At 41.1% G+C, this 13,591-nt stretch overlaps 1 protein-coding gene across 1 annotated transcript; it reads right to left on the minus strand.

Moving 5' to 3' along the window:
* Positions 1-1,781: 1,781 nt before the first annotated feature.
* On the minus strand, positions 1,782-13,166 carry MRPL4 (mitochondrial ribosomal protein L4). Its single transcript, XM_039328319.1, has 9 exons — positions 13,008-13,166; positions 10,755-10,839; positions 8,347-8,515; positions 7,820-7,871; positions 6,512-6,629; positions 5,247-5,353; positions 4,413-4,522; positions 2,360-2,430; positions 1,782-2,013 (listed from the first exon to the last, which is right to left on the minus strand). The coding sequence occupies exons 1-9, from the start codon at positions 13,053-13,055 to the stop codon at positions 1,868-1,870; spliced, it is 906 nt and encodes a 301-aa protein (XP_039184253.1). The 5' UTR covers positions 13,056-13,166; the 3' UTR covers positions 1,782-1,867.
* Positions 13,167-13,591: the final 425 nt, after the last annotated feature.

A 13,591-nucleotide genomic window follows, 5' to 3' on the forward strand; every position in this document is an offset into this window, starting at 1 on the left:
ATGACTAAGTAAGCTATGGATAGAGAAGAACACCCTTCCCAGAAGTCATACAATTATTATTTTTTTGTAATTTCAGCAAATTTTTGTGTAAAACATTCTGCTCTGAAGAATTTTGCTAAGTTGGAATGCAAAACTTTTAAAGGTATTGCTGGAAACTGATTTTTCTCTTCCGAAATGAAGATTAATTTAGTGCTGGTTCAAATTCCATTTCTCGCTGTTTGTATCTTCAATACATATATTTAAGCACAAATAAGTTTTTACTATAGATTAAGGGTTGCTCTTTCACTATATTTCTCTTACATGCTGATGTTATCTTTGAGATTTTAAGCTAAATTACTGTAACAATTTCACAAAATTACCAAGGAATTCCATTGAAATGGGCAACTGAGGCTTGCATAACTGCATCCATCTCCGTTTCAAAACTAAGATAAAAAAGGAAACCTACTGCAAACTCCTTTCATTAGCAGTGTCATTCTGAATTTGAACAGACTTATTTTGAATTCAAACCAGATTGCTTCAAACATAACTAGGGGTGTTCCAAATATTCCAAAAATATTCCCAGCCCCTTCCCCCTCCCCCCAAAGTATTTAATTTTGAAATTCGAAAGTATTGGAGATCTCCCTCCCTCCCCACTTTTGCGGTCAATAGGCCATGAGGTTTCGCAAACTCAGCACCACTGGGTTTGTACCTCCAACCACACCAGAAGGCTGCCAATAAGATCAGGATGAGCTGTTTTGAACCTGAAACAAAGTGGCATTTCAAGTACAAAGCATTTTGCACATTTAGTTCTAAGTATATGTTCTATTTAAGTGTGCACACATTTCAACAATATAAACTTGCAATAAATGTCAATGCTGGGACGTTTTTAGTATTACATCTTTACAAATTCAAATATTTATTGGTTCCCCAGTTTAGTGAGCCAGATAAGTAGTTTTGTTATTAATGTCTTGCAGAGCAAAAATAAGAACATATCTAATGAACAACAACATCATCATTATGTTAAGACAGAAGCAGGAATACTGAACTGGGCAAGATCAGTCTCTCTGCATCTCTTTCTAAGTTACAAATCCAGCCATTGTATTAGGCCACTTTATTCCATAGTTGTACCATCACTTTTTTTGCTTATCTGCCATTGACAAATAGTTTGCATTTAATCACTTCCCTACAAATATACCTGGGACTTACTTAGGGAAGTATCATAAGACTTTTTTTTTTCTTTACACCTCCAAGTGATTTTTTTTTTCTGTTTCCAGCTGACAAACTAGGGAAACAAAAGAAATAAAACAAGAGAAATCCTTATGTGGGCTAAGAAATTCTTTCTAAGTAGGGCAGTTACTGCAATGCTACATTATCATGGATTTCCACATTGAAGACCTTAAGTTACAGTGGGGGAGGGGGGAACTGTTTTCCACAGAAGAACATAACAGTGAGCATTCCTAGCAGCTACCCTCAAAGTCTATTTTTCACTTCAGTACAACTAACATTTTATTTTCCTTACAGTCAAAAACTGTAAAATCTTAATTCTGTCAAAACCTAAGTTTACTCTTCCAATTTCTACTCAGGAGCTTTGCAAGGTAGCCACTGGTTGTTTCTGAAAACAAGATTCCAGATTTTTTTTTATTTTTTTTTAAAAAACACAACAATTTGTACCATTTCTCTGAAATACATTATATAGTGTTTCCACTTTTCTTCACCTAAATTAATTCCCATTGTGATATTGCATCATTTTTAAATTGAAAGTTTTATTTCAAGGCTGTCTATATTCAAGGACAGACGATGACTCAGGCAGAAAGTTTAGTTTTAATGGACATATTAAAAGACATACACACGCACACACAAAATGGTCAGTCTTTCTTTGATAAATGGGTTAGGGGAAATCACTGTAGGGCAACCGGAAGGGATAGAGTGGACTGTATCGTGAGTCATGCCACAAGAGTTTCTTTTCCAAGAAGGAGATGGTTTCCAAGGTGAGCACCAGGGTTTCATGCTTCAGCATGCTGTGGACATTAAGACCTAGAGGTGAAAACAGTTATTTGACTCCACAGATGAAAAACAGGAAAGAAGCAGTCCTCAGCCCCAGAGTCCCCCAAGGGTTTGTGGACCAGAAATGTTTGGAAACATTGTTGGCACTGGAAGATGCCAGTTACAGAATAGTTTTTAACTGTTTTTATAAAAAATAGTTATATAAAGCTTTTATACTTTATATCTTGTATATCACCCAGAATTGTTTTATGAGGGAGATGAGTGGTTTCTAAATGAGGGAGGGAGGGAGGGAGCTGGCCTCAGTGAGGACCTCAACAAAACATAAGGACGAGGACTCATCTTTTGAAGAATCCTACCCATCCAGCCCCCAACTCACCTATTGCCGGCACAACTGTAAAAGTTTTAAGGCCGCTTGCTGCAGACTGGATGTTTTCAGGTATTTCACCTCTGAAAGCCAAGAAGGTAGAATCAGGTATGTTATACAAGCTCAGATCTCGGATCGCCTGAATGCTAACATCTAGCCATTTGTTGGGTAGAATCAACTCTGACTCCTGCCTCAGGTCTCTCCCATCTCTCAGTAGTGGGTCAAAAATGAATGGCACATTTCCTTAGCAAAAGAATCCAGTCTTCCTTAAGATTGATTTAAAAGCCTCAGCAAGGTATCAGGGTTCTAGAAGAGGGACTAGCAATGGCAGCCAACCTTTAGAGCAGTGGTTCTCAACCTTTCTAATGCCGTGACCCCATAATACAGTTCCCCATGTTGTGGTGACCCCCCAAGTGGGTGTGGCCACCAATAAGAGGGAGTAAGACAGCTAGGGAAAAGGGAAAAAATGGCAGACAGCATGGTTTGGTGACCCCCGTGAAATGGTCGTTCGACCCCAAATGGGGTCCCGACCCACAGGTTGAGAACCACTGCTTTAGAGAAAGGTTCCCAGGGATTCTCCTTCTCTCCTCCCATCATACGCCCTGCTTCCTGACGTTCCATTTATTGCCTCCAAGGATGCCCCAATTCTGGAACTTCAGAACAAGGTTGGCATGCAAATACTCTTATTAGGGAAAGGGGCAATATTTGTTTCAAGGTAGAAAAAGAAACACCAGGCCATTTCATTAATTATACCGCAGGGGCAAGAAGACACCTCCACAGTCAAAAGATGCAGGATTTCTGGCACTCTAAAGGAGTCTTTGTAAAATCAGAAACTTTTACAATGCAACTCTGGGGCATTTATAATGGGGGGTATTTCAAAACCTGGATTAAATCATAAGGTACATGACTGAAGCAAAAGCCATATGGGGCAGATTGATGTCATGATCTTAAAATATCATATTTGATGTACTTAGAAAGTAGGTATCCCAAATCAGATTTAGTCCCTGCTCTGCTGCAAACAAGAAATGATTTAGTAACAGTCATGAGAATGTTGTGCTTAATATAACATGAATGCACCAATCTACAAACTTTTTATTGTGAAAGAAATACATTCATCTGCCAGAAAAGCCCAATGTATTATAACACTTTCTAATATAATTTTAAAGACATTTTCAGGAATAGGCTTATTGGGCCTTACAAATACTGTAGTCTTTGGGTTACGATGGCCACTGGGGCCATCATTAAGTAATACAGTTGTAAAGCATGATGTCGCATGACTGCGTCCCTTAGGGAAGCAATCCCAGAAGTTGGTGGGTGAGAGCCAAGGACAAGTGGGCACTGCAGAGCATGGGTGGGCACCACAAGGTGGCACTATAAGCATGGAGGATTGCTGCAGGTGGGCATTATGTAGTGTGAGTGGGCAAATTCCACATGTACCAGAATGCAGGTGGGAGGGCAAAAAGGCAGCAGGAATAGGAATGACTTGCAGGAGCGAGTTGCAACCTCTTGCTAGCTTTCCCATTGACTTCGCTTGTAGGAAGCCAGCAGGGAAGGTCAGAAATAGGGATCACATGGCCACAGGGGGCTGCAACTGTCATAAGTGGCTACCAAGGTCCCAAATTTGCACCATGAGACCGTGGGGACACTGCGACGGGTGCAATTTTGAGGACCAAGTGTGAATCACTCTCATTCAATGCGATGGTCACTTTGAACGGCTGCTAAAGGAGTGGTTGTAATCCAAGGAGTGGATTACAACCACTGTCATCCTTATAGCTCAATGTATTAAATTGCCCCTCTGATTGTCAATTCACGGGAAGATGAATACCAGTAGACAAACTCCCATTTGAAAGCTTGCAAGGCAACAATAATCTTCTCACTCAGATTCCCACTAGCTAACCTGTGGTTCCCCTGAGATAAAGCTTGAAAACAGATTTACAGAAAAAAAATTCTATGACTGAAGAGACCAGTAGTCCTAGACAAAACAAGCTATTTTCCATAGGGTTGTGTGTGTGTGTGCATGCATGCGCGTGCCATCCTTGTTACTTCCCAACCAAAATCAACTCACACATCCACAAACAACGCTGATCTTCCCCAATGCCTGTAGCGAGCCAAGTCCGCCAAATACTGAGGATCAAACGTTGGCATCTCTAGAGAGTCCACAATGTGGAGATCACCCTGCAGGTTGGGGGGGGGGAGAAAATAAGGACCTCTATATCATCCGGAGACAGGTAAACTATTCCACCAGAAGCCCTGTTTCTGGAACCATTTGGGAATGAAAGAAAAAGGCTTCAGATTCAGGCTTTAACACTCCTGCCCATTAAAAGCTTCCATATTTCCCCAAGTCAATCAATCAGTTCAGCCAAAATATGGCAACACACTCCTGAGGCTTAGCTACACGCTCCTTCTCCAAAACCCCTTGCTCTCCTTCTTAACTCAAGATTTCTGTGCAAAAGCATGCAGAATATTTGAAATATCCGAAACCTTTGAGACCTTGCATCAATTTAAATGTAGAACGCTTAGAAAATAATTCAGCAAAAATGCTTGAAACCAAGTATATTCTCTACCATTTGTTAACAGAGCCCATCAGTTCTCTTCCTCCTCTGCCCGCCTGACATAGCAGCTGCTTTAAAAGTTGCCTTTTAACTTTAACATGTAGATCCCTTAAGGCAGATGGGAGTGTTTCTCAGGCATACACAAATGCCCATTTTAATTAATTGCAGTGGACTCATGAGAGGTCCAAAACAGTTCTGAACTGTGCAGAGAGCTGGTAAAGGGAGCATTCAAACTCCCTACTAGTACTCCCTACTAAAGGGAGCATCCATTGGAAAACTAGCTAGGAATCAACCCATAAGCAGACCAGGACAGAACAGGCCTTCGCACTGCAATACGGCTCTCGTACCTGCATCTGCTTGGCTGTCAGCGCCACCTTGAGGCCGAGGACCCGCTGTTTCATGGGAAGCATATAGTAATAGCTGGTGGGGCCACGGGGGCCAAAAGCCCTACCACCTAGAAGGAAAACAAGGAAGAGTCAGAGAAACTCAAAGAGCTGCCTGCCAGAGCGCCACTCTTACACAACTGGGCTGGATGTGAGCAGTAAAACCAAGGGGGCAGGGTGATGTTGGGGTTCAAGAACGGGGCTCAAACTGGAGAAACGCTGGCTCAAGGCCACCCTCAGCCACTGAAGCTGACTGGGTACGTGTGGCCAGTCATGTACTCTCTAGCCATGTATTCCACCAGGCTGCTATCAGAAATGAGAGTGCCATGTGATGTTGCCTCCAGGATGCACACTGTACAAAGGTGGTTCTCATTTAATGACCACAAGTTTGAACTGGAAGGTTCTGAGAAAGTAGTACTTATGACTGGTCTCGTATTTATGGCCACTGCAGTGTCCCTGTAGTCAAGTGATCCAGGCCCCTGGCTCACAACGACCACACATCACTCCATCCCTTGGTCTGTTTGCAGCCTCCTTTGCTGGCTTCCTACATGCAAAGTCAGCGGGAAGAGCTTGCAGAAAGTCACAAATGGCAACTTAACAATGTCAAAGGAGTCATTTAATGATGGCAACTGGAAGTGCTAGAATTTCTGTCATTAAGCAGCGCAATCATGTGACATCAGGCTTTAGGACATCACTTAGTCATAGGAATTCCAGTCCCAATTGCCTTCGTTAAGTGAGGACTATCTGGACTGCCTTGAGTTCTGGAGGAAAGAAAATGACAGAACTTTAACAAACAGACAAAATTAATGGCAGCTTTTATAATGTGCCGAGAAAAATCAGAGAAAACAAATCATTTCATCCTTCTGATCAAAAACCACGAAACAGGTTCAGGTTTCATGGCTTATGTATTTCAGGCGTATGTATTTCTAGTTCTTTAAAACATTTTTAACCAAACAAAGACTCCCTGAGGGGCCTATTTACAAAAGCAAAAGGATACAAACATTCTCATTCCTGTCTGCAGGAAAGCTGTGAAATCAAAAGAAAACTTGCAGAAATGAAAAAAGGCAAGGCAAGAAGCAATGTTTACCTCAAAACAATATGTCTTACAAAACTAGATACGATCTGTTTTGTGTTCCTCTGCTGTGGTCTGATGTAATGGCCACATGCCCACCCACTTTACTACAAGAAATGGGAAGAGCTGAGAGCCAGAGATAGAACTTTTCACACACCTCCATGCCATATAGGTGATCGGATACTGCCATGCCGGGCCCTACCCGAGCCCTTCTGCCTCCAGGGTTTCCTACCACCGCCATGCATCTCGGCACGTGTCTTGGTCTTGGCATAACTCTGGAAATGAAAAGTAAGATCTGAGACTAAAGCTGGACCAGGGTGTGTCGGAAAGTTCACCAGAGTGTTTCATGAAGTTCCTGCTTCTCATTTCACTCACTCTCTCATGATTTTACATGGATTAAACCAAATTTGAACTAGGGACTCCCCATAGCAGTTTCTTCAGATAACTTCAACCTTTTTCTTTTACTCCCAGGTATTAAGAAATGTTTACAATTATGGCAGAATGATCAATCTGACACACAATTTCTGTATCTACACAGAGCAGGGTGACTCTGTTCACTGCCAGGAGTTTAATCCTGACTGGCTTGAGGTGGACTCAGCCTTCCATTATTCGGAGGTCGATAAAATGAGGACCCAGACTGTTGAGGCCAATATGCTGACTCTGTAAACTGATTAGAGAGGGCTGTAAAGGACTATGGAGCAGTATATAAGTCTAAGCACTGTTGCTATAAAAAGGACGTCCTAAGCACGCAATCATTATGGTAGTTGTCCCTTTTAATATTTTGTGCTGCACAATTATGGTATATGCAGTTTTACAGAATAACAGCCCTCAAGAACTCCTGCAAAAACCAGCCAACGATAATGGAATTTCACAAGGTAGAAATGTTGGCGTTTCTAAATTGTATTCCACAAGACCCGCCACTTTCAGTACCAAAGGCCATTTGTGATTTGAGGAAGAAATAATCGTTTTCTGGGATTCCATTTTCTAAGGCTAAGATTCCATTTTCTAAGGTTTTGTTCCAAATGGGAAATCAAGTCACCCCTGCTCCTGCTTCTTTTTCACCCATTCATCTGCACTCTGGCACATGCGGCACTTGCCTGTATCCTCATCTTAGTGCCCAGAAAATGAACGGGCGTGTGATCTTTATGGCTGCAAAGCAAGCCATAGCTATTGACAGGGACAAGTCAACTAGTTTTCCAGTGCTTGTGGACTGATATTCAGTGCTCTTAACTGTAATTGGTTAAGAATGGTGAGAGCCATGGCACATTTGTGCTTTCTTTGGAGCGAGAGAAATATAAGGCTACTTAGATATCCAGCTTTATCCTGGAGGACTGTCTGGGTATGGCAGCACTTTTCTTGCAGAGGTGCCCCTCCAAGCCTATTGCAGACATCTCTCTGAATAGGTAACCTCAGGTACAACTTGATCATCCAAGGCATTTGTTGCAATCTACATTCCAATACTCACAATTCTTTTGAAATTCTTCTGCCAGATGGCCACTGCATGTAGGATATCAAGGCTGAGAGGGAAAAATACAGAAACATGCTTCAGATAGAAGCAATAGCTAGCAAAATATATGAGAAGCAAACAAGGTAAGTGCACTCAAACAACAGAAAGAGGCACAGTATTGGTGCCCTGGAATTTCCTAATTGCTCATAGCGCTAACAGCTGAGATATACACATGCCAGATTTTCACTCCCATACAACTCTAACTTCATATGAATTGTATGGTCCAGGAGAACAGATTCATCACTAAGCGGGCCAGATGCTGCCCTTGGAGAGGATTCCTAATGTTTTAAAATATCCACAGCTCTTGCTTGGTAATCATTATTTAACTATGTTCTTTGCCCCATCCCTTCTGTCCGTAACTCCCTGCTCCCTCACCTACCTATTCTCAGGAGGGGGATAGTGAGATAGCTTGCTCGGTTTCAGCAATCTCTGCAGTTATGAGCTTTATGGGAATTTGTGGAAATGAATAACACAACAGCCTTTACCGAGGCATCACTGCAAATACATCTGGATGCAAGTCTGCCAAGCCCAGATGCCTGGCATCGTAATGTTGCAACGATTCGATCCAGGTTTGGACTGGCTTAAGGTGTTTGGGGAAAGGGAGGCTGCACTTTCGTAGAATTGGGTCACTGGAGACTACTTCAGGAGATGTTTCTAAGAAAGAGAAAGAGAAAAAGACACAGGGCAATCATTGCAGAGGGTCCTTTAAATGGGATAAAGCGGTTACAGATCATACCTAACTCATTCAGGTAGTCCTCAAGGTACAAACTGCAGTTGAGCCTAGCAATTATGGTTGTTAAGTCATGAGGGTCATAATGAGTGTTATCATGTGACCAGACCCAATTTTACGATCTCTTTACTTCCCAAATTAAGTAAATTCATTATTCACTACAGGGCAGTTTCTTCCAGAAATCAAAAGTAAATGCCAGTTTCGGGGGGGGGGGGGGAATTCGCAAATTGCCATCCCATAACCGCGGGGAAATACAAATGGCCATGAATGCAGTCACATGACCACGGAGAGGAGTCGGTGAATGTCATAACTTCTGAACTGGGTTGCAAGTAGCTTTTGGGCGATCTGCCGTAAGTCGAGGACTATCTGTATTACATGTTGAACAATCTATTCACACACACATCCCTAATGACAGGAAAGAAACAAAGTATTCCTTATCCAGTTTATAAATACTGTACTTGTGTTCTTTGTTACTTGGGGGAAATGCTGCTGCCTCATCGTGGGTGGCTTTTTAAAAGCCAGCAACAGGATATTTTCCCCAAAAATACATTAGAAGAATTCAGAGTAAAACTGGAAAAATATTACCAACATGCTTCACAGATAACTAAACTGAAACATTTATTTCCCTTTTATACAGGCTCGCATCAAATATATAGGACTAATAAGAGTAGTATAAGCCAGTGTTTCCCAAACTTGACAATTTTAAGGCATGTGGACTTCAACTCCCAGAATTCCACAGCCAGCATTGCTGGCTGTGGAATTCTGGGAGTTGAAGTCCTCATGCCTTAAAATTGTCAAGTTTGGGAAACACTGGTATAAGCAGTTGTCCGAAGCAGTCCGAAATTCCACCGATGATGTTACCTAGCCTGGAGACGAAAAGTCTGGAAGCTAAACAGCAAGCTCCAAGAACAAACCGCTGCCACCATAAGCAGTTGTTCTCCTAAAGAGGCTGTCCTGTCTTACCAAATGGAATATACTACCTTTCGTCTTTGGTAGTAATGGGTTGTGCAGCAAAGGCATTTCAAAGCATCTGAAACGTGTTTTTCACAAAAGCTTTAAAAGGGCAGCGGCAATTAAAATGTCAGCGCGTACCTACACAATTATGCATATGTGAGCCTTTAAAGCAGTGGTTCTCAACCTGTGGGTCGGGACCCCATTTGGGTCGAACGACCATTTCACGGGGGTCGCCAAATAAGGCTGTCTGCCATTTTTTCCCCCTTTTCTTTGGCCACGCCCCTGGCACCCGGTGATGTATAAGTGGTTGGGGGTCACCACAACATGGGGAACTGTATTATGGGGTCGCGGCATTAGAAAGGTTGAGAACCACTGCTTTAAAGCAACCCTGTGGGACTTCTCAAATTGTCTCTGTTTATAAACACATTCATCGACAAATGTTTTGCTAATAATATGCTTTATGAAGAACCTATTTCAAACACATTGCACATCCCTAATATGGGCATAAGAAATTGGAAAAAGGAAAGAGAACATTTCATCTAAAAACCTCCAAATATGGATGAACAATGAATTTTTTCTGTGAGAAATTCTAAACCATAACATTTTTCATTTCCTAAACTGATTGATATCACATCACACATCTGAGTCACTTAAAACAAAAAAAAAAATGGTTGGGGATAATGTAAATTGTAATTGACTCAACTGGAAGAGAACAATTTGGGAGAGGATGAGTTATCTTTTTTTATATATACAAAAAGTAGCCTCTGATATTTGTTAAGCATCTTTTTTTTTTTGTCTGAAGAACTGACCATAGGATTTCTCACAAGGTTACTTCAGGATTCTTGTTACTGTGCATTTCTAAAACATTTTTGCAAAATAATACTGGAAGAAAACAAAAAAACCCCAAATCCTATTCCCTTCTCACATCATAGCTTGAATCAAGCACCAGTATTTGATAATAATTCAATTAACTCATACCAATAGCACAGCAATTATGCTATTGACCTAAGGCTGAGGAAACTTGGCTTCTAATCTAATTTCATTCTGCCATGGAATTCAGTTAGTTACCATGGTCTACCCTAGCCAGTAACTCCCAGGCTAAGCTAGTTCATAGAATTGCTGCTATAATAACCTGTGGTAATGGGGAAGATTCATAAATATCAATTTACATACATAGAAGTAAACCATGCTCTAATGAAATATACTTACTTTGCAATGAAGACTCATCCACCACAGCAGCTGAGCCATCTACGTTGCCAACCAAACTTTGTTCTTTGGAGAATGTAAAAATAAGCTTGGAATGGAAAATGAAACAAAAATGATCTCAGTCCAAAGATAGTACTCAAGCAAAATGATAAATCATATTAAAGCACAAGAGGGAAAAATGATAGGTAGATAACCAGGTTCATAGCTAATTCTCTTTCTCCCAGTTTGCTTAAATAGGAATAAGCCAGAATTCAGTTTTACTTTAGCAGCTGTCTTTTGGTTATGGCAAACTGGAAATTGTAGTTTAAAGCAAACAGTAGTTAATTGTTGTTCAATTGTTCAACAACTGAGTAAAGGAAAAATGCCTCCAAATATTTTGGACTATAACTGACAAAATGCCCAACTATTGGTATATTGGCAGGCCAGGCCATGGGGGAACTATAGTTCCAAGTTAAACCATCTGAAAAAAACCCTGACTTGTGATTCATAGGATCAATATGTTATGGATGGACTGTCATTAGACTGCTTAGTCTGTATTACTACTACTTATACCTGGAATATCCCAACCTTTTTAATCATTGCAAAGACAAATAAAATATCTGAGATGAAATGCAGCATAAATCTCCAATTCTGTGCATCCTTATTTTACCCACAGTACTGAGTTGATGAAGAGACATTAAAAGAAGTGTCTTTTTATATCCATTCCATTATCCTTGCCATCATCTTTCTTATCACATTCCATAATCCCATGTGCTGATGAATATGAGCAGCTCACTGAAGAAGGAATAGGCTTTCTGATTATGATCGCCAACATTTTTTCTATGTAGTTTTATAAAATTCATTGGATATAAAAGTCAATCACACTTGCTAATTAATGTATTTGTTGAACCACACACTACCAATCAAAATTACTCAGCACTGTCCAAACACAGCCAGTGTGATTCACTATGGTTCAACATTTCACACAAATGCTGCTGCAACCAGGGTTAACTTGGTAAACCAGTTCTTAATAAGTAATGAACACCCTTTTCATCAGTACAATGGAAAAAGGTATCACTTTCCCACAAAGCCTGCAAAGCCTTCTCAATGCAGCACTGCTCAGATGCATTGGACAAGTCCCACAATCCCAAGTTGCACCTCTTCCAAAAGAGTGCTACCTTAAAAAGAGGTTATGTTCATGCAACTTGCTAAAACATGAGTATCTTAATCAAGATTACCTGAATTAAACAGAATTAACTGGGATTATACATAGCCCTAAAGCAAAACAAGCTTTGATTTAAAGTGTTCTGTGAATTCAGACTGATCTTATTTATCAAGGGAGTTTATTCTTATTAACAGACAATTCTTAAATGAGAACTAGTGTGATGTAGAAAATAGATGGTTATCAGGAAGTCACAAGCATGAATCCCTTCAAATATTATATTTATGTTGTGATCTTAGATAAGTCATTGTCTCAATTTAATTGTCTCACAGGGCTGTTATGAAGATTATTCATAAAAAGAACCATGGGAAGAAATTATTTTAAGCTAATAAGAAAGATAAAATAAACAGCTACTAAATAAATAAAAGGAAAAGAAAAGAAACTTTGTGACCAAGGATTAATTCTTATGCAATATGAGAGTATGCAATGATTTTCTATGCACAGACTCCTATCAACTTTGGGATCACCCAGGATAGCCAAGAGGGAATATATTTATGACCTTAGAAGAGTGTTTCCCAAACTTGACAATTTTAAGGCATGTGGACTTCAACTCCCAGAATTCCACAGCCAGCGTTGCCTTAGAAGATGTAAACATCATGGCTGTACTCATACAACATAAATAGCCATGGAAAACACATACATAGAATCAGTTTGGTATAGTGATTAAGGCATCAGGCTAGACACCTGGACACCACCTTAGGCACAAAGCCAGCTGGGTGACCTTGGACCAGTCACTTTCTTTTAGCCCTGGAAAGGAGGCAATGGCAAACCCACTTCCGAAAAATCCCGCCAAGAAAACTGCTGGGACTAGTCCAGGTAGTCTCTGAGAATCGGACATAATTTAATGAAGGGGGGGATCACAATCATGATTTAACCTATTAACCTATGGTAAGTTTGCACAAGTTCCGCCCTGCACAGAAAATACGATAAGGAGCTTTCATACTGTGCTTTCTCAAGGGTCATCTAATAGGCCCTTAGGGGACCTCGTTCCTTGCACAATAAATCCTTCCCGGCCACCCCGGTAGCTTCCTGCCCGGTTTCACAATCTCTCTCACCCGTGAAGCAGCTCTCTGGCTGGACAACGGAGCCAGCAGGCGGATCATCGCGGCGAATGGCGAACCCCCCGCCCCGAAATAAGCAAAATAGATGCACACTAGAGGGGCATATCGCTTCCGGCTCGGAGTGATGACGTCACCCCAAAGGAGGTGTCGGCGCAGATACATTCAAAAGCGCAGGAAAGTTCTGGAAAGTAATGGGGGCATTCTTAATTTTAAACACTGTAAAGGCAAGGAAGCTCCCTCCACGTCATCTAGAACAGATAAAAAATAAATAAAATAAATACGTCTATTGATACGGTAAATACATATTAATAGTATTTCATCAACGGAAGTAGTTTTTTTAAAACCGGAAGTTAACTCTTTCTCACCACGGCCTCTCTCTATGATCCCTATAAGCTAAACGCCTTTTGAGGAGGCTAGTGGCGGGAGCTCAAGTTCTACTGGGCGTGGACTAGATTCAAAGCGAGACGGAAGTCGGAGAGGAGGGGGAGGAGGTGCAAATCCAAAGGACTGAAAGGCGGGAAGGGAGGGTTGGGCAAAGCCAAGCTGACTTGTAAAACCCCTGAGAAATTCTGTTAGTT

Source organism: Crotalus tigris, unplaced genomic scaffold (genome assembly GCF_016545835.1).
Source record: "Crotalus tigris isolate CLP2741 ecotype Arizona unplaced genomic scaffold, ASM1654583v1 scf7180000024375.2447938, whole genome shotgun sequence".
Lineage (NCBI taxonomy): Eukaryota > Metazoa > Chordata > Lepidosauria > Squamata > Viperidae > Crotalus > Crotalus tigris.

Bases quoted from the DNA above. Each gene is read 5' to 3' on its own strand.
- MRPL4 (XM_039328319.1), bottom strand. From the start codon at position 13,055: ATGATCCGCCTGCTGGCTCCGTTGTCCAGCCAGAGAGCTGCTTCACGG. The intron at 10,840-13,007 runs GTGAGAGAGATT...TTCCATTCCAAG, and splicing joins GCCAGAGAGCTGCTTCACGG to CTTATTTTTACATTCTCCAA. The intron at 4,523-5,246 runs GTACGAGAGCCG...CCCAACCTGCAG, and splicing joins TGACAGCCAAGCAGATGCAG to GGTGATCTCCACATTGTGGA.